Source organism: Liolophura sinensis, chromosome 13 (assembly GCF_032854445.1).
Source record: "Liolophura sinensis isolate JHLJ2023 chromosome 13, CUHK_Ljap_v2, whole genome shotgun sequence".
Taxonomy (NCBI): Eukaryota; Metazoa; Mollusca; class Polyplacophora; order Chitonida; family Chitonidae; genus Liolophura; species Liolophura sinensis.
In genome coordinates, this window is record NC_088307.1 from 29,187,310 (window position 1) to 29,214,021 (window position 26,712).

The following is a 26,712-nucleotide window of genomic DNA, read 5'->3' on the forward strand; positions in this document are numbered from 1 at the left end:
AGTGAATGTGCTCTAACTGTTCTCCCAGGGGTAGGAGTGAATGTACTCTAACTGTTCTCCCAGGGGTAGGAGTGAATGTGCTCTAACTGTCCTCCCAGGGGTAGGAGTGAATGTGCTCTAACTGTTCTCCCAGGGGTAGGAGTGAATGTGCTCTAACTGTTCTCCCAGGGGTAGGAGTGAATGTGCTCTAACTGTCCTCCCAGGGGTAGGAGTGAATGTGCTCTAACTGTCCTCCAGGGGTAGGAGTGAATGTGCTCTAACTGTCCTCCCAGGGGTAGGAGTGAATGTGCTCTAACTGTTCTCCCAAGGGTAGGAGTGAATGTGCTCTAACTGTTCTCCCAGGGGTAGGAGTGAATGTGCTCTAACTCTTCTCCCAGGGGTAGGAGTGAATGTGCTCTAACTGTTCTCCCAGGGGTAGGAGTGAATGTGCTCTAACTGTTCTCCCAGGGGTAGGAGTAAATGTGCTCTAACTGTCCTCCCAGGGGTAGGAGTGAATGTGCTCTAACTGTTCTGCCAGGGGTAGGAGTGAATGTGCTCTAACTGTTTTCCCAGGGGTAGGAGTGAATGTGCTCTAACTGTTCTCCCAGGGGTAGGAGTGAATGTGCTCTAACTGTTCTCCCAGGGGTAGGAGTGAATGTGCTCTCTGTCCTCCCAGGGGTAGGAGTGAATGTGCTCTAACTGTCCTCCCAGGGGTAGGAGTGAATGTGCTCTAACTGTTCTCCCAGGGGTAGGAGTGAATGTGCTCTAACTGTTCTCCCAGGGGTAGGAGTGAATGTGCTCTAACTGTCCTCCCAGGGGTAGGAGTGAATGTGCTCTAACTGTCCTCCCAGGGGTAGGAGTGAATGTGCTCTAACTGTTCTTCCAGGGGTAGGAGTGAATGTGCTCTAACTGTCCTCCCAGGGGTAGGAGTGAATGTGCTCTAACTGTTCTCCCAGGGGTAGGAGTGAATGTGCTCTAACTGTCCTCCCAGGGGTAGGAGTGAATGTGCTCTAACTGTTCTCCCAGGGGTAGGAGTGAATGTGCTCTAACTGTTCTCCCAGGGGTAGGAGTGAATGTGCTCTAACTGTTCTCCCAGGGGTAGGAGTGAATGTGCTCTAACTTTTCTAACAGGGGTAGGAGTGAATGTGCTCTAACTGTTCTCCCAGGGGTAGGAGTGAATGTGCTCTAACTGTTCTCCCAGGGGTAGGAGTGAACGTGCTCTAACTGTTCTCCCAGGGGTAGGAGTGAATGTGCTCTAACTGTTCTTCCAGGGGTAGGAGTGAATGTGCTCTAACTGTTCTCCCAGGGGTAGGAGTGAATGTGCTCTAACTGTCCTCCCAGGGGTAGGAGTGAATGTGCTCTAACTGTCCTCCAAAGAGTAGGAGTGAATGTGCTCTAACTGTTCTCCCTGGGGTAGGGGTGAATGTGCTCTAACTGTTCTCCCAAGAATAGGAGTGAATGTGCTCTAACTGTTCTCCCAAGAGTAGGAGTGAATGTGCTCTAAATGTCCCCTCATGGGCCGGAGTGAAAGTGATCTAAGTGTTGCTTCATTGTCCGGAGTGAATGTGCTGTAAGTGTTCTCTCATGGTCTGAAGTGAATGTGCTGTAAGTGTTCTCTCATGGTCCGGAGTGAATGTGCTCTAACTGTCCTCCCAGGGGTAGGAGTGAATGTGCTCTAACTGTCCTCCCAGGGGTAGGAGTGAATGTGCTCTAACTGTTCTCCCAAGGGTAGGAGTGAATGTGCTCTAACTGTTCTCCCAGGGGTAGGAGTGAATGTGCTCTAACTCTTCTCCCAGGGGTAGGAGTGAATGTGCTCTAACTGTTCTCCCAGGGGTAGGAGTGAATGTGCTCTAACTGTTCTCCCAGGGGTAGGAGTGAATGTGCTCTAACTGTCCTCCCAGGGGTAGGAGTGAATGTGCTCTAACTGTTCTCCCAGGGGTAGGAGTGAATGTGCTCTAACTGTTTTCCCAGGGGTAGGAGTGAATGTGCTCTAACTGTTCTCCCAGGGGTAGGAGTGAATGTGCTCTAACTGTTCTCCCAGGGGTAGGAGTGAATGTGCTCTCTGTCCTCCCAGGGGTAGGAGTGAATGTGCTCTAACTGTCCTCCCAGGGGTAGGAGTGAATGTGTTCTAACTGTTCTGCCAGGGGTAGGAGTGAATGTGCTCTAACTGCTCTCCCAGGGGTAGGAGTGAATGTGCTCTAACTGTCCTCCCAGGGGTAGGAGTGAATGTGCTCTAACTGTTCTCCCAGGGGTAGGAGTGAATGTGCTCTAACTGTTCTTCCAGGGGTAGGAGTGAATGTGCTCTAACTGTCCTCCCAGGGGTAGGAGTGAATGTGCTCTAACTGTCCTCCCTGGGGTAGGGGTGAATGTGCTCTAACTGTTCTCCCAAGAATAGGAGTGAATGTGCTCTAACTGTTCTCCCAGGGGTAGGAGTGAACGTGCTCTAACTGTTCTCCCAGGGGTAGGAGTGAATGTGCTCTAACTGTTCTTCCAGGGGTAGGAGTGAATGTGCTCTAACTGTTCTCCCAGGGGTAGGAGTGAATGTGCTCTAACTGTCCTCCCAGGGGTAGGAGTGAATGTGCTCTAACTGTCCTCCCAGGGGTAGGAGTGAATGTGCTCTAACTGTTCTCCCTGGGGTAGGGGTGAATGTGCTCTAACTGTTCTCCCAAGAATAGGAGTGAATGTGCTCTAACTGTTCTCCCAAGAGTAGGAGTGAATGTGCTCTAAATGTCCCCTCATGGGCCGGAGTGAAAGTGATCTAAGTGTTGCTTCATTGTCCGGAGTGAATGTGCTGTAAGTGTTCTCTCATGGTCTGAAGTGAATGTGCTGTAAGTGTTCTCTCATGGTCCGGAGTGAATGTGCTGTAAGTGTTCTCTCTTGGTCCAGAGTGAATGTGCTTTAAGTGTTCCTTCATGGGCCGGAGGGAATATGCTCTAGGTGTTTCCCATGGGCCGGAGTGAATGTGCTGTAAGTGTTCTCTCTTGGTCCGGAGTGAATGTGCTCTAAGTGTTCTCTCTTGGTCCGGAGTGAATGTGCTCTAAGTGTTCCTTCATGGGCCGCGTGAATATGCTGGAAGTGTTTTCCCATGGGTCGGAGTGAATATGCTCTAAGTGTTTTCCCATGGGTCGGAGTGAATGTGCTCTGTGTATTACCCCATGCATCGGATTAAGTGTGTTCTCACTAATCCCTACAAAGTCGGAGTGAGTGTAATCTAAATATTCCCTCATGGGTCGGAATGGGTGTGCTGTAATTATTCCCCCATGTGTGGGATTGACTTTGTTCTGACTATTCACACTTGGGTGGGAATGAGCAGGGTCTAATGATTCCCCCAAGGGTCGGAGTGAGTGTACTATAAGTATTCCCTCATAAATCGGAGTGAATGTCCTCTAACTGTTCTCCCAGGGGTAGGAGTGAATGTGCTCTAACTTTTCTCCCAGGGGTAGGAGTGAATGTGCTCTAACTGTTCTCCCAGGGGTAGGAGTGAATGTGCTCTAACTGTTCTCCCAGGGGTAGGAGTGAATGTGCTCTAACTGTTCTCCCAGGGGTAGGAGTGAATGTGCTCTAACTGTTCTCCCAGGGGTAGGAGTGAATGTGCTCTAACTGTCCTCCCAGGGGTAGGAGTGAATGTGCTCTAACTGTTTTCCCAGGGGTAGGAGTGAATGTGCTCTAACTGTCCTCCCAGGGGTAGGAGTGAATGTGCTCTAACTGTTCTCCCAGGGGTAGGAGTGAATGTGCTCTAACTGTCCTCCCAGGGGTAGGAGTGAATGTGCTCTAACTGTTCTCCCAGGGGTAGAAGTGAATGTGCTCTAACTGTCCTCCCAGGGGTAGGAGTGAATGTGCTCTAACTGTTCTCCCAGGGGTAGGAGTGAATGTGCTCTAACTGTTCTCCCAGGGGTAGGAGAGAATGTGCTCTAACTGTTCTCCCAGGGGTAGGAGTGAATGTGCTCTTACTGTCCTCCCAGGGGTAGGAGTGAATGTGCCCTAACTGTTCTCCCAGGGGTAGGAGTGAATGTGCTCTAACTGTTCTCCCAGGGGTAGGAGTGAATGTGCTCTAATTGTTCTCCCAGGGGTAGGAGTGAATGTGCTCTAACTGTTCTCCCAGTTGTAGGAGTGAATGTGCTCTAACTGTCCTCCCAGGGTAGGAGTGAATGTGCTCTAACTGTTCTCCCAGGGGTAGGAGTGAATGTGCTCTAACTGTTCTCCCAGGGGTAGGAGTGAATGTGCTCTAACTGTCCTCCCAGGGGTAGGAGTGAATGTGCTCTAACTGTTCTCCCAGGGGTAGGAGTGAATGTCCTCTAACTGTTCTCCCAGGGGTAGGAGTGAATGTGCTCTAACTGTTCTCCCAGGGGTAAGAGTGAATGTGCTCTAAATGTTCTCCCAAGAGTAGGAGTGAATGTGCTCTAACTGTTCTCCCAAGAGTAGGAGTGAATGTGCTCTAAATGTCCCCTCATGGGCCGGAGTGAAAGTGATCTAAGTGTTGCTTCATTGTCCGGAGTGAATGTGCTCTAAGTGTTCTCTCATGGTTCGAAGTGAATGTGCTGTAAGTGTTCTCTCTTGGTCCGGAGTGAATGTGCTCTAAGTGTTCTCTCTTGGCCCGGAGTGAATGTGCTCTAAGTGTTCCTTCATGGGCCGGAGTGAATATGCTCTAAGTGTTTCCCATGGGCCGGAGTGAATGTGCTCTAAGTGTTCTCTCTTGGTCCGGAGTGAATGTGCTCTATGTGTTCCTTTATGGGCCGGAGTGAATATGCTCTAAGTGTTTTCCCATGGGTCGGAGTGAATATGCTCTAAGTGTTTTCCCATGGATCGGAGTGAATGTGCTCTGTGTATTCCCCAATGGATCGGATTAAGTGTGTTCTCACTAATCCCTACAAAGTCGGAGTGATTGTGATCTAAATATTCCCTCATGGGTCGGAATGAGTGTGCTGTAAGTATTCCCCCATGTGTGGTATTGACTTTGTTCTGACTATTCACACTTGGGTGGGAATGAGCAGGGTCTAATGATTCCCCCAGTGAGTGTACTATAAGTATTCCCTCATAAATCGGAGTGAATATGCTTTAAGTGTCCCCCATGGGTCAAAATGAGTGTGCTGTAAGTATTCCAATAAGGATTGGCGTGAGTGTGCTCTTAGTATTCCCAATAGTTCTGAGCGAGTATGCTCTAAATATTTCTCTTGGGTCTGAGTGAGTGTGCTCTAAGTATTTCTCCATGTGTCGGAGTCAGTGTGCTCTAAGTATCTCCCAATAGGTTGGAATGAGTGTGTTCTAAGTATTCCTAATGGGTCGAATTCAGCGTGTTCTTTCAAAGTTTTCCCCCATTTGTAGAAGTGAGTGTGCTCTAAGTATTTCCCTAGTGGTCTATGTATTCCTTCACGGGTCAGAGTGACTATGCTCTAAGTATTCCTTCACGGTCATAGTGAATGTGCTTTAAGTATTCCCTCACGGGTCAGAGTGACTATGCTCTGTGTATTCCCTCACGGGTCAGAGTGACTATGCTCTAAGTATTCCTTCACGGGTCAGAGTGAATATGTTCTAAGTATTCCCTCACGGGTCAGAGTGTCTATGCTCTGTGTATTCCCTCATGGGTCAGAGTGACTATGCTCTATGTATTCCTTCACGGGTCAGAGTGAATATGTTCTAAGTATTCCCTCATGGGTCAAAGTGACTATGCTCTTTGTATTCCTTCACGGGTCAGAGTGACTATGCTCTATGTATTCCCTCACGGGTCAGAGTGTCTATGCTCTATGTATTCCTTCACGGGTCAGAGTGAATGTGCTTTAAGTATTCCCTCACGGGTCAGAGTGACTATGCTCTATGTATTCCTTCACGGGTCAGAGTGACTATGCTCTATTTATTCCTTCACGGTCAGAGTCACTGTGCTCTAATTATTTCCATGTGAGCAAAATGTGTTTGATTCCCTAATGTTGGAGAGGTAGTGTGCTTTAAGTGTTTTCTTATGGGTCAGAGGGACTGTGCTTTAAGTATCTGCCCATAACTCTGAGAGACTGTGCTTTAAGTATCTCCCCATGGGTTGGAATGAGTGGTTTCTAAGTATTCCTTTATGTGTCGAAGTGAGTGTGCTCTTTCAAAGTTTTCCCTCTTATGTAGGAGTGAGTGTGGTCTAAGTATATCTTCTATTGGTCGGAGTGATTGTACTCTAAGCGTTCCCCCATCGGTAGAAATGAGTGTGCTGCAAGTATTCCCATATGGGTCGGAGTGAGTGTGCTGCAAGTATTCCCATATGGGTCGGAGTGAGTGTGCTGCAAGTATTCCCCCATGGTTCGGATTGAATGTCCTCTAAATATTTTGCATGGCTCGGAGGTGGCTGTGTTCTAGGTATTCCCATATGCGTCGGAGTGTGTGTGCTCTAAGTATTTCCCCATGGGTCGGAGTGGGTGTGCTCTAAGGGTACTCTCATGAGTCGGAGTGAGTATGCAAAATGTGCTGTCAGTTTAGACATACTGATTTATTTACTTGATTGAAGTTTTACGCCCTGCTTAATTAGTGTTTTGGAAACTGAAGTGAGCTCGAGCAGTTGCCGAAGGGAACAAACGCATGAAAGGAGAAGAAGCCATCATGAGCTGGACTTGAACTCACAGTGATCACATTGGAGAGAAGCTTTTAATTCACAGTGCTGTGCTAACACGACACGGAATTCCTCGGTCATTTTAGTGCTTTAAATCATAATTTTGCGTAGAGGAATATTCGCTTTGGATTTCGTTTGCTTTTATCGCAGTTTTCTTGGAATGCTTGGTTCGGGAGATTGACATAAAATACATCTGCATATGTTTGAGTATCGACCTTGAACTGCGGAAACAGACCATCGTGTGACCTTTACAACTTGTTATCATGACACTACGACAGTGAGAGTGAGGGAATCTTTACACCCGCTGTCCAAGGCCGTGTTTGAATCCGCACCTCTCTAGTCTTGTGATGGAACGGCAATCACTTTCACCACCCTGCCAGATGCTGCTCATTGAACACACACGTTGCAGACATGACACCGTTATATGTATTAATGAGACAGCCACTATTATTAACAAGTATCTTGATAATGCCGGGCATAGTTCCAATTAAATAAACAAATTTTTTTGATAATGTGCGACATTTACACATTACGATCAACTGAAATGTTTACAATCAGTTTACTTCCAAAGAAAATCTGAAACAAGACGCAAGATGTTATAGAAAGGCAACACAAAAGCACTGATGTTAAAGCAAGCGCGTTTATTCATCGAACGTAATGTTTTAATACTGATGCAACATTGACAGTCAGGGATCTGAATCTTTGTACGAAAATCAAAAAATATGTATAAAAATGTTCGACAATCCCAAAAGTGTGTGTATCAAAAGTAAATTTAATAATTCTATATTTAATTATATTTTATCAACTATCACTTATCGCATTTAATAATAGCATTCATATGGTATATATGATTAATAAACATGTTCACCAGTTGTGATATATGTGCATAGCAGTAACAAGGTTTGTTAACACAGCGCCTAAAAGGGTAAAAGTCTTACCCAGGATTGTCCTGCGATATCGAATTACGAAGTGAAAAATGTGTTTGGAATGATTATCAGCATACCGAGTTTATAAATCTACAGTTTTTGTGAAATCATAGGCCTACTGTTTACACATTGTTTCTTTGGAGATGTATCAAACTAGTGCGTTCATAAATCCAGATGTTTAATCGTAATTTTATAAAACGTCACGAAACATTGACTAAATCTCCGCATACATGCGTCTTTAAGACGCGATTCGTTTCAAACTCAACTAGTTGTATGCTAATGGCCACAGGACTTCGCACGGAACCGGCATGCACATAACTACTGGAGTACATCTCAAGTTGAGTGGCGTCGTTATTTGGCAAATAGGAGTGCGACGAAACAGTCGGGTTGACTTGAGTTCGGTCTTCTGCTTCTCTGTACGCCGAGTTTAACAATATATGATGATTTTCAGATATATAGTATCCCGTTTGAAAATATTATACAGCTGCGCACTTTTCAAAACTTCACAAAACAGCTGGTAACATTAATTCTGCATTACAAATAATTCCATCTCAAAGTTTATAAAGTGTTTAGCTAAAATGAAGTAAATAAAGTTTCGTAAAACATTCCAGATATCTTAAAACCGATGTCAAAAAAAGTCTAAAAATGCGCCCCTTCAGTGCGCTGCTAAACATGTAAATATTATAAACAGAAACGGTCAGATTTGCTCATTAATATAAAACTGCGAAATTACTGTTCCCAGGGAGTAAACTTACAGAGTAGATTATCACCTTAAGGCACGTAAAACTCGTATGAGTACGGGTACATGTACATTTATATTGCATTGTAGCTATAATGTTCCGTTAAACATAATGTTATAAATAGTTGCGTAAATATTAGTCTCATTTACGGTAATATCAAAATATATTTGCTCAAAGCTATGTTAAAATATGGATACCTTTGTGTTAATGATTCATCTTGTGTAAGGGTGTGGATGGTTCGCCTTGTGTAAGGGTGTGGATGGTTCGTCTTGTGTGGATGTTTCATCTTGTGTAAGGGTGTGGATGTTTAATCTTATGTAAGGGTGTGGATGGTTCATCCTGTGTAAGGGTGTGGATGTTTCATGTTGTGTAAGGGTGTGGATGGTTCATCTTGTGTAAGGGTGTGGATGGTTCATATTGTGTAAGGGTGTGGATGTTTCATCTTGTGTAAGGCGTGGATGTTTCATCTTGTGTAAGGGTGTGGATGGTTCATATTGTGTAAGGGTGTGGATGGTTCATCTTGTGTAAGGGTGTGGATGTTTCATCTTGTGTGAAGGTGTGGATGGCTCATCTTGTGTAAGGGTGTGGATGTTTCATTTTGTGTAAGGGTGCGGATGGTTCATCTTGTGTAAGGGTGTGGATGGTTCATCTTGTGTAAGGGTGTGAATGGTTCATCTTGCGTAAGGGTATGCATGGCTCATCTTGTGTAAGGGTGTTGATGCTTCATCTTGTGTAAGGGTGTGGATGGTTCATATTGTGTAAGGGTGTGGATGTTTCATCTTGTGTAAGGCGTGGATGGTTCATCTTGTGTAAGAGTGTGGATGTTTCATCTTGTGTGAAGGTGTGGATAGCTCATCTTGTGTAAGAGTGTGGATGTTTCATCTTGTGTGAAGGTGTGGATGGCTAATCTTGTGTAAGGGTGTGGATGGTTCATCTTGTGTAAGGGTGTGGATGTTTCATCTTGTGTGAAGGTGTGGATGGCTCATCTTGTGTAAGGGTGTGGATGTTTCATTTTGTGTAAGGGTGCGGATGGTTCATCTTGTGTAAGGGTGTGGATGGTTCATCTTGTGTAAGGGTGTGAATGGTTCATCTTGCGTAAGGGTATGCATGGCTCATCTTGTGTAAGGGTGTTGATGCTTCATCTTGTGTAAGGGTCTGGATGTTTCATATTGTGTAAGGTTCTGGATGTTTCATCTTGTGTAAGGGTGTGGATGGCTCATTTTGTGTAAGGGTATGGATGGTTCATTTTGTGTAAGGGTGTGGATGGTTCATATTGTGTAAGGGTGTGGATGTTTAATCTTGTGTAAGGGTATGGATGATTCATCTTGTGTAAAGTATAAATGTGTCATCTTGTGTGAAGGTGTGGATGGTTCATCTTGTGTAAGGGTGTGGATGTTTCATCTTGTGTAAGGGTTGGATGTTTCATCTTGTGTAAGGGTCTGGATGTTTAATCTTATGTAAGGGTATGGATGTTTCATTTTGTTTAAGGGTGTGGATGGTTTATATTGTGTAAGGGTATGGATGTCTAATCTTGTGTAAGGGTGTGGGTGGCTCATCTTGTGTTATAGTATGAAGAAGAAGAGGTAAACAGAGCAAGCCATTTTTCCTCTGGAAAATACACAACCAAGTCTCACACCCTTTGTAAGACGATTTCCCTCCTTCCTTTATGGACAAACCGTGTCCTCGCCACCAAATGGCGTTATAGGTGCTCCAGTTCTCCAGTGCTTTGTCGAAGGAAGAGTGTGTAACCTATAGCAGAAAATCTCCATATTTTTATCCCACGCTAAAAATTTCAAAATGTTTTTGCACTGAGGCGTTAATGTATGATGAAAATTGCAGGTTGAACATGGGTATAGCTATGTATTCGAGCAAAATGTGGCCTGTAGTCGGTGACATCCTCTCCATCAACAACACTGCTAAAATCCTACAGACAAGTCTCGTCTGTGCAAGACATGCACTCCATCAGGGACATTGGTGAAGTCCTACTTATAAGTCATTTGGCAAGACAGGGACTCCATCAAGAATAACGCAGATACGGCGCAAAAGTCTAACGAAGTATTAGAACTGTATTATCACATTGTAGATGCTCCAGATGGCGTAGCTCACACCCTCTGTCTGATGAGCTATACAGCATCACCGGCGATGGGGAAATCTCCTCACATTGTACGCATTCCTCATAATGTTACAGGGTCTCATTTTAGCATCACGGGGAAATGTCAAAACGTTGAACATTCTGGAAGTTGGCACATTGAAGAAGGCCGTGGATTTCACTAGTGAACTGGTCACATTTACGTCAGGTTTGTGACGCACAGCAAAACGCACACAACTCAAGCAGATCCTAATCATACTAAATGATGAAGCCTGGTTCACGACGAGAGAATAGCTAAACAGGCCTCTCTAATCGTTTCGAGATGAAGAAATAAAGACAAAAGTAGATCTCCGTGACGATTTCGATGAACTGGCAGCGTTTTGCGATTAGTAGGTGACCTGATTTTGTCCCACAACCTACGTCACTAACTTCAAGATCGGTTTTGTTTCTGATGCAGTAGCACGGATAGGGAATTCACACTCTAGAATGCCTGTCTTACAAGAGTGGACAAAACATAACACATCAGTTCACAGACACCATCAGGTAATCGCCTATTAATGACACGGATGTGGCTTTCTTATGGATAACATCTCTTTGGTTAATTCCACGAAAACGTTTCGGCGTAGTTCTTAATATGGTTGTCGCTTCATGAACTTCACCCAACCACACGGCAACGATTCTGGTAACGACCTGTAGGCCTACTTCAAACTGTCGTGTACCAATGAGCCATAAAGCCCTACACTATAGGAAAAACACCCTATTACACTTTATCTCCCAACCATATGGGAGAAGTCCATATAAATAGGAGCATTTGTTCTTTCACCTAGCAGTCGTCAGAATATTGTCTGCCTTTGTCAGCGTATCTGTTCCGTCTCAGAGTTGCCCGACCACCGTTTTGCGTACAGTGGTTTAGCGTCATCTTGATATCCCGGGCATTGGCTTGTATCTGAGACTCGACTCTTTGTAATCTATCACTGAGGTCAGCCATCTGGAATTATGGTAAAATAAAAGACTTCAGAAACAATAAAACTTCGGCACTTTAATGTGGTTTAGTAATTGATGTTTTGTCTGATTAGTGTTTGAAATGAGCAGAGGCTCAAAAATATTTTCACTTATACTACCTTTCCTGTCAACTTTTCCTGTCTTATCTCGTAAAGAAAAGCATCGCCATATTTAATTCTATCCCAAGTATTCACCAGATAGGGATTCACGAAACTGTGAAATTGAGCATACCATTTGAATCTTTGGCATAAAGATTTGTCGCCCAGGCCTACAGTTTTCTTTTGTATAGTGATGCATGTACTTGCGGTCGTTCCGAATTAAAGGGTTGCCAAGTAGTTTTGCCGTTTTACCTGTCTGAGAAAGATTCTTCTGAAGGAGATGAAATCGTCTGACGAGGCCGTCATGTCCTGATAAATCATACTCTGTAAAACAGAACAGTTTCTTGTCAACAATCACATATATATGTAACTCATAACTCTTTTATACTCATTAACGTACAATACAACATCTGCTTTGAACATCCTGAGCCCTTCAACAACCAATTTTGTGTACGTAACTACCATATTCACGTAAACACCACCGGAATAGTTGTAACGGTAATTACCCCCCACAATATCACCTGAATGTTACTCTCATGGTGTAATAAAACACTTCAGCACAGCCTCCCACCGTAATTACGTGCAAGTAACGTTACTGTAGGATTACAGACATGTAGCTACCATGTTGACATCAAACACCACCACAATGACGATATAAACCACCACCACAGAGGCGATATAAAACACCACCACAGTGGCGATGTAAAACACCACCATAGAGGCGACACAAACCACCAACACAGATGTGATATAAAACACCACCAGAGTGGCGATATAAAACACCACCACAGAGGCGATATAAAAGACGACCACAGAGGCGACACAAACCAACACAGATGTGATATAAAATAGCACCAGAGTGACGATATAAAACACCACCAGAGTGACGATATAAAACACCACCACAGAGGCGATATAAATCACCACCACAGTGGCGATGTAAAACACCACCATACAGGCGACACAAACCACCAACACAGATGTGATATAAAACACCACCAGAGTGACGATATAAAACACCATCATAGTGGCGATATAAAACACCACCACAGAGGCGATATAAAACACAACCACAGAAGCCACACAAACCAACACAGATGTGATATAAAATAGCACCAGAGTGACGATATAAAACACCACCAGAGTGACGATATAAAACACCACCACAGAGGCGATATAAATCACCACCACAGTGGCGATATAAAATACCACTACATTGTCGGTACAAAACACAACCACAGAGGTGACAAAAACCACTAACACAGATGAACACCGCTAGAGTGACGATATAAAACATCACTACAGTGGCGATATAAAACATGTATAGTTGACATACATGTAAAATAACACCTCCGTGATTACCACGTATCCATCTGTGCATAAATATGATAAACAGCATGCTTTTCCTCAAAATGTAGCCTGTGAGGCTCGGGTTTGTACATACTATTAGCATTCTGTTTCTTTTCTTCATTAAAACAGATTATTATGTATACTATGCTTTCCACTGGCAGTTTCAACTGAATGTTTGGGGTTTTGGCAACGCGCTTAGGTGGTAAAGTTTTAGGGTTTAGTTAACACTCTTTGGTGTTGATGTTTGGGGTTTAGCTAACACACACAGGGTTTTACGTCTGGGGTTTAGTTAGTAGGCTTAATTTTGATGTTTGGGGTTTAGCTAACACACACAGGGTTTTACGTCTGGGGTTTAGTTAGTAGGCTTAAGTTTCGATGTTTGGGGTTTAGGAAACTCGCTTAGGCTTTGATGTTTGCGTTTTGGGGTTGATGTCTGGGGTTAAGCTAACACACCTCTTTCTTCGCCCAGGAGAATGTGTTGGATTGTCTGGGTAGTGTAGACATTGTGTACTTCTCATCATAGCCAGCAGATCTGAAACAGACAAAACTCCGTGTAATGAACATATTGAAGCTACATTACAGCATGTTCAATAAAAAACAACTAAAATTGACATTTTTTCATTTATTTATTTAATTGATGTTTTAAGCCGTACTCAACAACATTTCACTTATTCGGTTTCATGGAACACTCTTGCCCATATATGACAACACCCATGTCCAAATACGGCAACACACATGTCCTTGTATGCCAAAACTTCAGAAAGATAAGCATTCCAGAAAGGCATTTTTCCCATCGCTCAGCTCATATGCTGAGTGAGATGGAGATCACATGGTTGAACCATCCAATAATATTTTTGGTAAAAATTTCCCTTCCCTCTGAGGAATTTCGGCAATTTGATTGGATCGCTGATAACTGGCTGTAATAACGGAAAGCAGGCTACATTTACCAGTGTGTGTACTGGAGTGAAACAAAATACTGGAGTGGGAGATGATATTGGCGGGGATTGTGATCCTGGAGTGGAACATAATACTCTAATGGGAGATCATACTGGCGGGGAATATGATCCTGGTGTGGGCATATAATACTGGAATGGGACATGATACTGGCGGGGAATATGATCCTGGAGTGGGAACATAATACTGGAATGGGAGATGATATTGGCGGGGAATATGATCCTGGAGTGTGAACATAATACTGGAGTGGGAGATCATACTGGCTGGGAATATGATCCTGGAGTGGGAACATAATACTGGAGTGGGAGATGATACTGGCGGGGAATATGATCCTGGAGTGGGAACATAATACTGGAATGGGACATGATACTGGCGGGGAATATGATCCTGGAGTGGGAACATAATACTGGAATGGGAGATCATACTGGCTGGGAATATGATCCTGGTGTGGGAACATAATACTGGAATGGGAGATCATACTGGCGGGGAATATGATCCTGGAGTGGGAACATAATACTGGAATGGGAGATGATATTGGCGGGGGAATATGATCCTGGAGTGGGAACATAATACTGGAATGGGAGATGATACTGGCGGGAAATATGATCCTGGAGTGGGAACATAATACTGGAATGGGACATGATACTGGCGGGGAATATGATCCTGGAGTGGGAACATAATACTGGAGTGGGAGATCATACTGGCTGGGAATATGATCCTGGAGTGGGAACATAATACTGGAATGGGAGATGATATTGGCGGGGAATATGATCCTGGAGTAGGAACATAATACTGGAATGGGAGATCATACTGGCGGGGAATATGATCCTGGAGTGGGAACATAATACTGGAATGGGAGATGATATTGGCGGGGAATATGATCCTGGAGTGGGAACATAATACTGGAATGGGAGATCATACTGGCGGGGAATATGATCCTGAAGTGGGAACATAATACTGGAATGGGAGATCATACTGGCTGGGAATATGATCCTGAAGTGAAGTATGATACTGGAGATAATTATCATACTGGAATAAAATATGGTAATGGAGTGGAACATGGTACTGGATGGTATATTATAATGGAGTGGTATATGATACTGGAATTATGAGTGTAAAAAGACCGAAGCTTCACACTTTGTGGCGACGCTCAGACACCTTTTTGGCGACGCTCTGACAGCTTTATGGCGACGTGTAGACAGTTTTATGGCGACCCACAGCCAACTTTATGGCGACGCACAGCCAGCTTTATGGCGACGCTCAGACAGCTTTATGATGTCAAGAAGATACTTTATGTCTACACCCAGACTATTTTGGCTTTATGTCGATATTCGGACTATTTTGCCACAAAGGAAACATCGTCATATGACTGATTTAAACATCAAAAACCATACTAAACGTCTTCTTTGCCAACACACAGGCAGATGGCACTCTATCATGCATCATACCAGAAAAAAAAATCTTGTCATATTTACCCGATGGTCAGTTCTCGCTCCTCGATTTTCTCAAGGTAGCGGTCCTGCATCGTCTCTTCCCATTTCAGGTCCTCTTTGGTTTTGTACGTCTCCATTCCTTCGTCAATGGCCTGACTGTGGATGTCTGCCAAGAATGAGGGCAACAAATGAGCGCCATGTAAAACAAAAGAACGTTTACATTCTATCACCAGAATAACTACGCTGCACAGATTCATATTCAACCACCACAAAAACTAAACGTCACAGATTCACATCCTACCACCAGAATAACTACGCTTCACAGATTCACATTCTACCATCAGAATAACTACGCGTCACAGATTCACATCCTACCACCAGAATAACTACGCGTCACAGATTCACATCCTACCACCAGAATAACTACGCGTCACAGATTCACATTCTACCACCACAATAACTAGACGTACAGATTCACATCCTACCACCAGAATAACTACGCGTCACAGATTCACATTCTACCACCAGAATAACTGCGCGTCACAGATTCACATCCTACCACCAGAATAACTACGCGTCACAGATTCACATTCTACCACCACAATAACTAGACGTACAGATTCACATCCTACCACCAGAATAACTACGCGTCACAGATTCACATTCTACCACCAGAATAACTGCGCGTCACAGATTCACATCCTACCACCAGAATAACTACGCGTCACAGATTCACATTCTACCACCACAATAACTAGACGTACAGATTCACATCGTACCACCAGAATAACTGCGCGTCACAGATTCACATTCTACCACCACAAAAACTAAACATCACAGATTCACATCCTACCACCAGAATAACTACGCGTCACAGATTCACATTCTACAACCACAATAACTAAACGTCACAGATTCACATTCTACCACCAGAGTAACTACGCGTCACAGGTTCACATTCTACCATCAGAATAACTAAACGTCATAGATTCACATTCTACCACCAGAATAACTACGCGTCACAGATTCACATTCTACCATCAGAATAACTACGCGTCACAGATTCACATTCTACCACCAGAATAACTACGCGTCACAGATTCACATTCTACCACCAGAATAACTGCGCGTCACAGATTCACATTCTACCACCAGAATAACTACGCGTCACAGATTCACATTCTACCATCAGAATAACTATGCTGCACAGATTCACATTCTACCACCAGAATAACTACGCGTCACAGATTCACATTCTACCACCAGAGTAACTACGCGTCACAGATTCACATTCTACCACCAGAATAACTACGCGTCACAGATTCACATTCTACCATCAGAATAACTACGGACCACAGGTTCATATTCTACCAAAAGGATAACAGCGTGCAAGGTTCCTCTCGGAGTAACGGGATTTACCTTGGGCCAGTTCTTCAAACGTGCTTCCTTTACACCTGAGACAGCGCCTGACAAGTGTGAAGATGTTACCAATGAGAGACAAGGGCGGGGGGAAGTAAGAGCGAACAGCGAACTCCATGGCCAGGCGGTAACTCTCATAGTTCAGGTAACGGACGGCGCTGTTCTCCACCTTTCTGTACGTCGAGCTGCAATCACATTTTATTTACTTATTTATATGATTGCTGTTTAGGTCTGTACTCAAAATCGTTTCACTTTTACCAGGGCTGTCAAGGTTTCTAGGTAGAAAAAGCCGGAATGCACGGAGTCAGTCATGGACATTTACTGGGTGTCTGGGAAATCCTGTTGATTATGTGTATTAAACCACTATTTTCCTAAAGCTAAAAGACCTATAGGCCTACTGCAACATGCGTGAATGAGGACTACAAATCCAGGCTCCGAACCTTTTGAGTAAATGTTTCAGTAGGTTTATGCGTGAGCGGAAACGTTTACCAAGATAAATGTTAACCTTTACATTGCAAAAGTAAACGTAAAGTTTCATGTGAAGTTCATCTTTACTTAATTGTATGCAGCCTAGCTGCACCATTTTCTGCAAAGGTTTACTGAGAACATTTAACAGGGCAGCAACGTCCCGTTATTATTCTAACCTAAAGTCTCTAAAATGGATAAAGCGCGTCGTATTATGTTTGAAATTTTAGAATCATTTTAACACCAAAAATGATACAGGTACGAGTCTGATACGTACTGAAAGGTAATAATTTGAACTATTCATGGAAAATAAGGAAAATTTGAATTGATTAGCGAGTATGTATTTTCTTCATAAATCTCCAGTATAGCATCTTATTATGGCAATATTAAGGCTAAATATTATGGCTAAATTGCGGCGAATTGCATTTAAAGAGTAGATGAACTTAGGATCGTTATGCACACTTACCTGAATATGGCAATTAGTAGATTGAGTAGCAGAACGTTTGTGATAAACATGTAAATAGCTGTCATGGCCGGAGCTAGCCTCCGACCCAAAGGGCTAGGACACATCTTCTGATACTCGTCCATTTCCGTCCGATTGCTGGCACATTCCTGTGATCCTGCAATTCGATAAGATAACGGACTGATTGTTAGACTGACTGACTCATCGAATGACTGATGTGCTCAAGAGTTTATCAAAAGTATATAACGACGGTAAAGTTTATGGGGCAAAGGAAACCAGAGCACCCGAAATAAAGCAGGTAACCTTAATAAGTTAAAGCTACATGTGACACTTGGAAAACCTGGAACGACTGATTTACTGATGACACAAGAGTTACGAAGATAAAGTTCCGTCAAAAAAGCTCACCTATGCAAACGAGTTGCCATGGTTACATTATAGTGACATGGCGCAGTTTTATGTTAACGGTTCCAATAAAAACGCAGCTGAGATTTTCTTGCTCTACGTGACCTTGCTGTGGACTACGTACTGGTTTTGACGGACCATATATTACCCACGTATGTCTTTCCGACATCATTAAAACCTGCTGACTTTTCTAAAACCAGGCAACTATCTTCCGTTAAAATTATATACCTTTTTAAAAGATTATGATGTTAATTTTATTCAATGAGTAAAATGGTCCCTGGGAAATTCAGTGGATATTGTTTTACTAGTTGATGGCCGGAACTGTGATTCGGACATTGTTTTGCTGGTCGACGGCCGGAACTGTGATTCGGACATTGTTTTGCTGGTCGACGGCCGGAACTGTGATTCGGACATTGTTTTACTGGTTGACGGCATGAACTATGGTTTTCACACTATTTTACTGGTTGACGGTCTGAACTGTGATATGGACATTGTTTTACCGGTTAACAGCCTGGACTGTGACGGGGCAATTTGTTTTAAAGGTTGACGACCAGAGCTGTGATTTGAATATTGTTTTACAGACTGACAGCCAGAACATTGATTTTAATAGTGTTTCACAGGCTGACGGTCAGAACTGTGATTTGGATATTGTTTTACCGGTTGAAGACCAAAACAATGATTTGAACAGTGTTTTACATGTTGACGGTCAGAATTGTGATTTGGATATTGTTTTAAAAGTTGACGGTCAGAAGTGTGATTTGGACACATCACTTATCATGTGCAAGGCTCACGAGTTAGGCATCAAGGTAAGGTGAAGACGGGTTGATGGATTCATTTACTGATTGGTGTTTAACGCCGTGTTCAATTTTTCACTTACACGACTGCCTTAAGGTTTATGAGTGTAAGAATGCGGAGAGCCCGGTGTAAGTCATCACACTTTTGCCAGGTAGGTGCTGACAAACCTCCTTACCTAAAGCTGCAGTAGAAAGCACCGAGAGCTGGATTCGAGCATGCGAACTCATTGGTCAGGGGCCTGATAGTTGCAGAGAGCCAGCGCTTTAACTGACGCATACAGCGTTTGAATTAGTTAAGAATTGGGGGTGTGCAAAAGTGTATCACAGAGGACGGACACACATGTATCTGATGTATTTCATCGTTCCAGGAAAGGAGAGCCATAATGTGGCCATTCTGACAGGCCTGATATGATAAGTCACCGCCGTCACCACATGCCATATTTTCACAGCATTGTAAACGCCATTTTAGGAGCCACGTACACAAGTGTCTGCACTTGTACCTTGGGCAACATTCTACTGCCATTTCAGCAGCTATTTACTAATCGCTTTTTAGCTCATATGATGCTTTAGATTAGGGTGATCCGAGTTCAAAAACAGTTGTAACCCACGAAGTAAACGCTTTATCTGTTTAAATGTTACCGCGAGGCATGGGTGTATCGTCGTGGAAGCGCGGATGTGTTATGGGAGGGGAGAAATTACATAAATGTGTTAGTTCTAAATCCTCTAACCATTGCAGACTAACCTTCGATTTCGTCAGTAAGAGTTCTCCGAACAGTTGCCAGACCGGTCGGCGGAGAAGATTCTTGGCGCCATGCTCGGCAATAGTGGCGTTAGGGAACAAGGTCACCTCGATGGCGATTCCGTAACCAAACATGATCGTTATCATGATGATCATGAAAATTACCATGTTAAACATCTGTAAGAAACAGCAGGAATGTGACCTTCAGACTGGGTAAAAATTATAAACATCTGTAAGAGACTGCAGGAATGTGACCTTCAGACTGGCTGAAAATTACCAGGTAAAACATCTGTAAGAGACTGCAGGAATGTGACCTTCAGACTGGCTGAAAATTATAAACACCTGTAAGATACAGCAGGAATGTGACCTTCAGACTGGATGAAAATTACCACGTTAAACCTGTGTAAGAGTCAGCAGGAATGTGACCTTCAGACTGGGTGAAAATTCCCATGTTAAACATGTGTAAGAAACAGCAGGAATGTGACCTTCAGACTGGCTGAAAATTACCACGTTAAACACCTGTAAGATACAGCAAGAATGTGGCCTTCAGACTGGGCGAAAATTATAAACATCTGTAAGAGACTGCAGGAATGTGACCTTCAGACTGGCTGAAAATTACCATGTTTAACATGTGTAAGAAACAGCAGGAATGTGACCTTCAGACTGGGTGAAAATTACCACGTTAAACCTGTGTAAGAAACAGCGGGAATGTGACCTTCAGACTGGGTGAAAATTGCCACGTTAAACACCTGTAAGATACAGCAGGAATGTGACCTTCAGACTGGGTGAAAATTATAAACATCTGTAAGAGACTGCAGGAATGTGACCTTCAGACTGGTGAAAATTACCATGTTAAACATGTGTAAGAAACAGCAGGAATGTGACCTTCAGACTGGCTGAAAATTACCATGTTAAACATGTGTAAGAAACAGCAGGAATGTGACCTTCAGACTGGGTGAAAATTACCACGTTAAACATGTGTAAGAGACTGCAGGAATGTGACCTTCAGACTGGGTGAAAATTACCATGTTAAACATGTGTAAGAGACAGCAGGAATGTGACCTTCAGACTGGCTGAAAATTACCACGTTAAACATCTGTAAGAAACAGCAGGAATGTGGCCTTTAGACAGGGTGAAAATTACTATGTTAAACACCTGTAAGATACAGCAGGAATGTGGCCTTTAGACTGGTTGACAAATTCCAGGCTAAACATCTGCATGAGAAAGTACACGTAGGACAGAGGAGTCCACAAAGGTATTGTACATTCAAATTGAGGAAGCCTCTGTGAAAACGGTTACTTGTTGGCAATGTGCATATTTCTGTTGGAAGTCATTGTATTTACATAAATTTATACGTTTTCGCTTTAAACTCTAGTATAAAACCAATGGCTGGTTTATTATCACGCTTCAAGTTGTAAAAGAACTGAACAATGTTTGTCTGTAGGTTTTAGTAACTAGGCCTATATAAATCTGAACAAATCTTTGTGAGAAGACATTTATTTATCTATTTCCTGTTAGCACGGGTCAAATTTATCAAAGCATCCAAAATTTCATCAGGAGCGTATTATTTTTATGTACTACGTGTTATAAAAGGTGTAGGATACAACAATCCTTCCCCCCCCCCCCGCCCCACACTCCCCGTCAAAATTGCCGTATATATGCAAAGTAAGAGTGACATCTTTTTAGTTTACGTTGGTTTTTTTACCAACGTAGTGTTGGTTAAACTCTGATGGACACAAAACTTACCATTTCTCTCATCATCACAACCTTTATCCCAATGGCCGAGAAGCCAGGAAGAAGCGCAGAGAGTTCAGGTAGAAGAAGGAGAGAGCGATGCTCAGGATTAAGGTGCCAATCTCATAGTGGATCACGTGGTGTGGGTTGCGAAGAATGAAGCCCACGACAAATAATAAATACGGCACAAAGATTAACGCTGTCATCAGAGATACCCCACGGAACCGGATTACCTGGTGAAAACATAAAAGGTATAATAAATACGCCACACAGATTAAAACTGTCATCAGGCATACCCCAAGGAACCGGCTTACCGGTGAAAACATGAAGAGTATAATAAATACGCCCACACAGATTAACCCTGTCATCATGGATACCCCACGGAACCGGCTTACCGGTGAAAACATGAAGAGTATAATAAATACGCCACACAGATTAACGCTGTCATCAGGGACACCCCACGGAACTGGCTTACCGGTGAAAACATGAAGAGGATAATAAATACGCCACACAGATTAACCCTGTCATCATGGATACCCCACGGAACTGGCTTACCGGTGAAAACATGAAGAGTATAATAAATACGCCACACAAATTAACGCTGTCATCAGGGACACCCCACGGAACTGGCTTACCGGTGAAAACATGAAGAGTATAATAAATACGGCACACAGATTAACCCTGTCATCTTGGACACCCCACGGAACTGGCTTACCGGTGAAAACATGAAGAGTATAATAAATACGCCACACAGATTAACCCTGTCATCAGGGATACCCCACGGAACTGGCTTACCGGTGAAAACATGAAGAGTATAATAAATACGCCACACAGATTAACCCTGTCATCATGGATACCCCACGGAACTGGCTTACCGGTGAAAACATGAAGAGTATAATAAATACGCCACACAGATTAACCCTGTCATCATGGATACCCCACGGAACTGGCTTACCGGTGAAAACATGAAGAGTATAATAAATACTGCACACAAATTAACGCTGTCATTAGGGATACCCCACGGAACTGGCTTACCGGTGAAAACATGAAGAGTATAATAAATACGGCACACAGATTAACCCTGTCATCATGGATACCCCACGGAACTGGCTTACCGGTGAAAACATGAAGAGTATAATAAATACGGCACAAAAATTAACGCTGTCATCAGGGATACCCCACGGAACTGGCTTACCGGTGAAAACATGAAGAGTATAATAATTACGGCACAAATTAACGCTGTTATCAGGGATACACCACAGAACTGGCTTACAGGTGAAAACATGAAGAGTATAATAAATACGCACAAAAACTAACACTGTCATCAGGGATATCTCAGGGAACGGGATTACCTGGTGAAAACATGAGAATAAATACGTATACGGCACAAGATCAACTCTGTTATCAGGGATACCTCACGGAACTGGAATACCTGGTTAAAAACCTGAGGTGTATAATAAATACCCCACACAGATTAACGCTGTCATCAGGGATATCTCACCGAACCGGATTATCTGGTGAAAAGAGTAAACAATCATAACAACATGACATTGCACGTCAATGTGTGGAACTGTTTTAAGGGCAGGTCAAGGTGGTGGGATTTTTTTGTACGTTGCAACAAATGATATTTCACAGTTGTGCGGAAGTGGTAACCAATTTATTTATTTGATTGGTGTTTTACACCGTATTCAAGACTTGAACTCACATCGACCGCATTGGTGAGAGACTCATGGGTCATTACGCTGTGCTAGCGCGCTAACCAATTGAGCCACGGAGGCCCCGTAACCAATTTAGAGAGGAAGAAACCAGATAAATGCTTTCACGTCTATGACTCAGGCGCCTTCCACCGATGCGGTCGCTGTGAGTTCAAGTCCAGTTCACGCTGGCGTCCTCTCCGGCCGTACGTGAAAATGTCTATCAGCAACCTACGGATGGTCGTGGGTTTCCACGAGGCTCTAGCCGGTTTCCTCCCATCAGAAAGCCGACCGCCGTGATGTAAGTAAAATATTCTTGACTACGGCGTAAAATTCTAAATAAATAAATAAATTTGTGTGTTGTCACCTGTGTGAGTTCCTCAATGAACGCGGTGACAACCCAGGTAGCCACGATCCAGCCCAGGGCGGGGAAAGCTTCGTCCCGACCCAGTAACAGGTTTATCGTGTACATGGTGAGGAAGGCGAGGTAGGACAGCTGGCAACATTAAAACAAGAAGACGACGATATTACAGGCGTACATAGCAATATAGTACATGGTCAGTCATTTAGAAGGGAGGTAACTCCTCTAACCAAAGGAAGGCAATATTTACACCCCCTCTAGCTGTCAAATGTTGGGCATGTGTTTTGGTTATAAGTATTCATTTTTTTCAGGACGTCTCCACTTAAATGTTTCTATTTATAATAAGCCTATCTATTTCTTTAACCATTTTCTATTTCCAACAGAATATCACTGTGACGAGGGCGACTTTGCTAATTTACAGAAGAAAAGCAAATAGGTCTTAACGTCGTCGATCTTCCAATTATTCGTTTGTTTTCAAGATTTCTGTTTCTTTCATCTCTTTTTATTTCATCAACATGATACTGTCAGATTACAGACGAGAAGTAATTTCTTCGTGACACTGTTTCTAAATCAAACCGTTGTACTCAAGTATGAGAGTGTTAAGAGAACGTACCATGAACCGGAAGTACTTGATGACAGGGGCTGCTGCTGAACTGCGGCACATTTCCCGTAGCCCTAGGAAACAATAATCAGACCCATTACAGGAAATCGGGGATTGTCATTGCCGGCGTGTGTGGCAAAAAATACCCCACTCGACCGCCGTCGACCACTGCACCTCGAATTAACAAAAATTAACAACACAACATTTATAATAATAATGTAATAAAAGAAAACATGAGTATTACAAGCAATAAATAAGTTTACTGAAGCATCACGTCTGTCTCGGTATCTGGTGTCAAGTGAGCATTCTGTTAGTCGAACCGTTCTCAGTATCTGGTGTCAAGGGAGCATTCTATTGGCCGAACCGTTCTCAGTATCTAATGTCAATTGAGCATTCTGTTAGTCGAACCGTTCTCAGTATCTGGTGTCAAGTGAGCGTCCTGTTAGTCGAACCGTTCTCAGTATCTGGTGTCAAGTGAGCATTCTGTTGGCCGAACCGTTCTCAGCACCTGTGTCAAGTGAGCATTTCGTTGACCGAATCGTTCTCAGTATCTGGTGTCAAGTGAGTATTCTGTTGACCGAATCGTTCTCAGTATCTGGTGCCAAGTGAGCATTCTGTTGACCGAACCGTTCTCAGTATCTGGTGTCAAGTGAGCATTCTGTTGGCCGAATCGTTCTCAGTATCTGGTGTCAAGTGATCATTCTGCTGACCGAATCGTTCTATCGTTCTCAGTATATGGTGTTAAGTCGGCATTCCGGTGGCCGAATGGTTCAATAGATTTAACTAATAATGATATAAGTGAATTATGACTGGATTGTAGCTCTACCACCTGAGCTTGTGTAATTCTGCTGGAGAGAAGAAAGTGCCCGAACATGAGACATCCCGTGTAGCCAGCCGTTGTTCACTAACGTGATGTGTCACCTTGTCACCTATAAGACTGTCCTTTTGACGCCATGTAATGCCAGACAACATGAGACTGTGTAAGACTAACACAATACTAGTGTCTTACTTCACTCCTTACCTTTGGCTCTTTTGTACGTGAGACAGAATCTCATCTGAAGCAGGGAAAAACAGAAGACCTACAAACAAAAGAATAGAACAGGCTGAAACAAACAGGTATGAGTTATAAAGAAAGTTTTGAAAACAAGATACAACTCGAATTCTCGAATTTCCCTGTGACTCACAATACTGTATAAATCAGACAGGTCACACAAAGAATTATGTAGGAAAAGAAACACATGTGCTTTAATATTAAGAAAAGACAAGCTACATGTATCTCTTTCCCCGGTGTTCCTTAACCTTAGCCCTCAAGTCTTTTCGTCCTCCCCACACTTTACGTTATCCACCCTTTATTGGTGTGACCATTGGTTTTACCTTCCACCAACAGCTGCACGTGACCCTCTCCCGCATTTAAACTTCTTTCTAGTTGTTCTCCCTAATCCAAAGTCCTCTATTTCTACAGCTGTCTCTTCCATCGACTATTAAGGTTAGCCCTAGGTCTCTCATGTCTGCTTCCTAAATTCCACCGGCTGCTGTTGTCGACAACCTGGTGAAGAACTTTGATGTGGTTCAGGCCCAATGCCAACACCTGGACTTCAACACCTTTCACCGATTACAGAAACTATACAGCTCTTCCAGCCACAACTCATCCAACTATACTATCCTACCCAGTATCTCCCCACCTCCCCTCTATCATGTACCTTCCATCGGCTTTGCAGTTCGCCACGTCTCCCATCCACACCTCGATTACCTCTCACCCTCCCAACTTATCACTTCTGTGACGTATATTCCTCCGGATCTGTAGTTTGTCCACATCCTCACCTCGTTGACCCTTTCCAACCTGTCTCACAAATTCCAGTTCTGTGACGCAGCTTCACACCGGCTTTGCAGTTCGCCATGTCCCCCATCTACACCTCAATGGACCCCATGCTCCCTCCCTCCCTTCTATGAGGTACCTTCCACGGTATCGCCAGGTCACCCATCCACACCTTGTTAACCCTTTCCTACCCATCATACATGTACCATTTCTGTGACGTAACTTCCACCGGCTTTATAGTTCGCCCATCTGCACTTCGTTGACCCTCCTCTCCCATTACCACTTTCTATCACGTACCTTCCACCGGCTATTGCAGTTTGCGAGGTCCCCCATCCACACCTCGTTAATAACCGGCTCGAAGGACTCGTGTGACATGACAGCCTGGCTGTCGATGGCCATGCGAAAAGAGGATACCTTGCCCCAAGCCTGACTCTTCTTACTGAGCACGGCCGGTGTGCTCCACGCTTGTCTCTTGGTACTGGTCCCAGTAGCTGCACAGCCAGGGTCTCAAACATGCTGCAAACACGGAAATTTGAACATTTGTGCAGGACTGGTTGTTTTATACAGAAAAATCGATTACGTTTTCTTCAGATATTTCAGAAGTACACTAGAATAACGTTCAGATCATCACTAAATTCATAGTGGTGGAATAGTCATAACCTCTGTTCAAGTCCAGCTCATGCTGCATTACCTTTCTGGCCATACACGGAAGGTCTGGCAGCAATCTGCAGATGGTTGTGGGTTCCCTCAGGGCTCTGTCCAGTTTCCTCCCACCATAATGCTGGCTGCCGTCTTATATATGAATATTCTTGAGACGACGTAAAACACCGATCAATAATTCAAGCCCTTTTTTCGAAATATTTCGCTACTATGACGGGTGTCAGGTATATAATCTAACTTAAAATCTGTAACATGATAAACCTCACCTTGCATGCTTCTCCAGACCTAGCTTTGGTCTGTTGAACTTCTTGGATTGCTGTGTCAGTATTGTGTACGCGACCAATGCTGCCAGCAACGGTTCCTGGAAATTGACATAATATAGGACATTATTTTTATGCCGCAATAATAGT

The 26,712-nt window shown here is 43.6% G+C and overlaps 2 protein-coding genes across 3 annotated transcripts; both read right to left on the minus strand.

Annotated features, from left to right (window-relative positions):
- Window positions 1-7,197: 7,197 nt before the first annotated feature.
- LOC135480158 (transient receptor potential cation channel subfamily M member 6-like) lies at window positions 7,198-19,578 on the minus strand. The gene is made up of 7 exons (XM_064759922.1): window positions 19,440-19,578; window positions 17,505-17,658; window positions 16,574-16,758; window positions 15,197-15,320; window positions 13,221-13,299; window positions 11,670-11,741; window positions 7,198-11,305 (listed from the first exon to the last, which is right to left on the minus strand). Exons 2-7 carry the CDS (start codon window positions 17,624-17,626, stop codon window positions 11,141-11,143), a joined length of 747 nt encoding a protein of 248 aa, XP_064615992.1. The 5' UTR covers window positions 17,627-17,658; window positions 19,440-19,578; the 3' UTR covers window positions 7,198-11,140.
- On the minus strand, window positions 19,487-26,664 carry LOC135480159 (transient receptor potential cation channel subfamily M member 2-like). 2 transcript variants are annotated; one of them, XM_064759924.1, is made up of 7 exons: window positions 26,569-26,664; window positions 25,940-26,158; window positions 24,848-24,905; window positions 23,839-23,900; window positions 23,232-23,360; window positions 21,183-21,403; window positions 19,487-19,613 (listed from the first exon to the last, which is right to left on the minus strand). In XM_064759924.1, the coding sequence occupies exons 2-6, from the start codon at window positions 26,039-26,041 to the stop codon at window positions 21,206-21,208; spliced, it is 549 nt and encodes a 182-aa protein (XP_064615994.1). In that variant the 5' UTR covers window positions 26,042-26,158; window positions 26,569-26,664; the 3' UTR covers window positions 19,487-19,613; window positions 21,183-21,205. The 2 variants fall into 2 exon arrangements, with proteins under 2 accessions (XP_064615994.1, XP_064615995.1); XM_064759925.1 differs by lacking the exon at window positions 23,232-23,360.
- Between the last annotated feature and the right edge of the window lie 48 nt (window positions 26,665-26,712).

Bases quoted from the DNA above. Each gene is read 5' to 3' on its own strand.
- LOC135480158 (XM_064759922.1), bottom strand. From the start codon at position 17,626: ATGGACGAGTATCAGAAGATGTGTCCTAGCCCTTTGGGTCGGAGGCTA. The intron at 11,742-13,220 runs GTGTGTTAGCTT...TCTGTTTTACAG, and splicing joins TCTCCTGGGCGAAGAAAGAG to AGTATGATTTATCAGGACAT. The intron at 11,306-11,669 runs GTAAAACGGCAA...CCATAATTCCAG, and splicing joins GAAGAATCTTTCTCAGACAG to ATGGCTGACCTCAGTGATAG.
- LOC135480159 (XM_064759924.1), bottom strand. From the start codon at position 26,041: ATGGCCATCGACAGCCAGGCTGTCATGTCACACGAGTCCTTCGAGCCG. The intron at 23,901-24,847 runs GTAAGGAGTGAA...ATTGTTTCCTAG, and splicing joins CACGTACAAAAGAGCCAAAG to GGCTACGGGAAATGTGCCGC. The intron at 23,361-23,838 runs GTACGTTCTCTT...TAATGTTGCCAG, and splicing joins TCAAGTACTTCCGGTTCATG to CTGTCCTACCTCGCCTTCCT.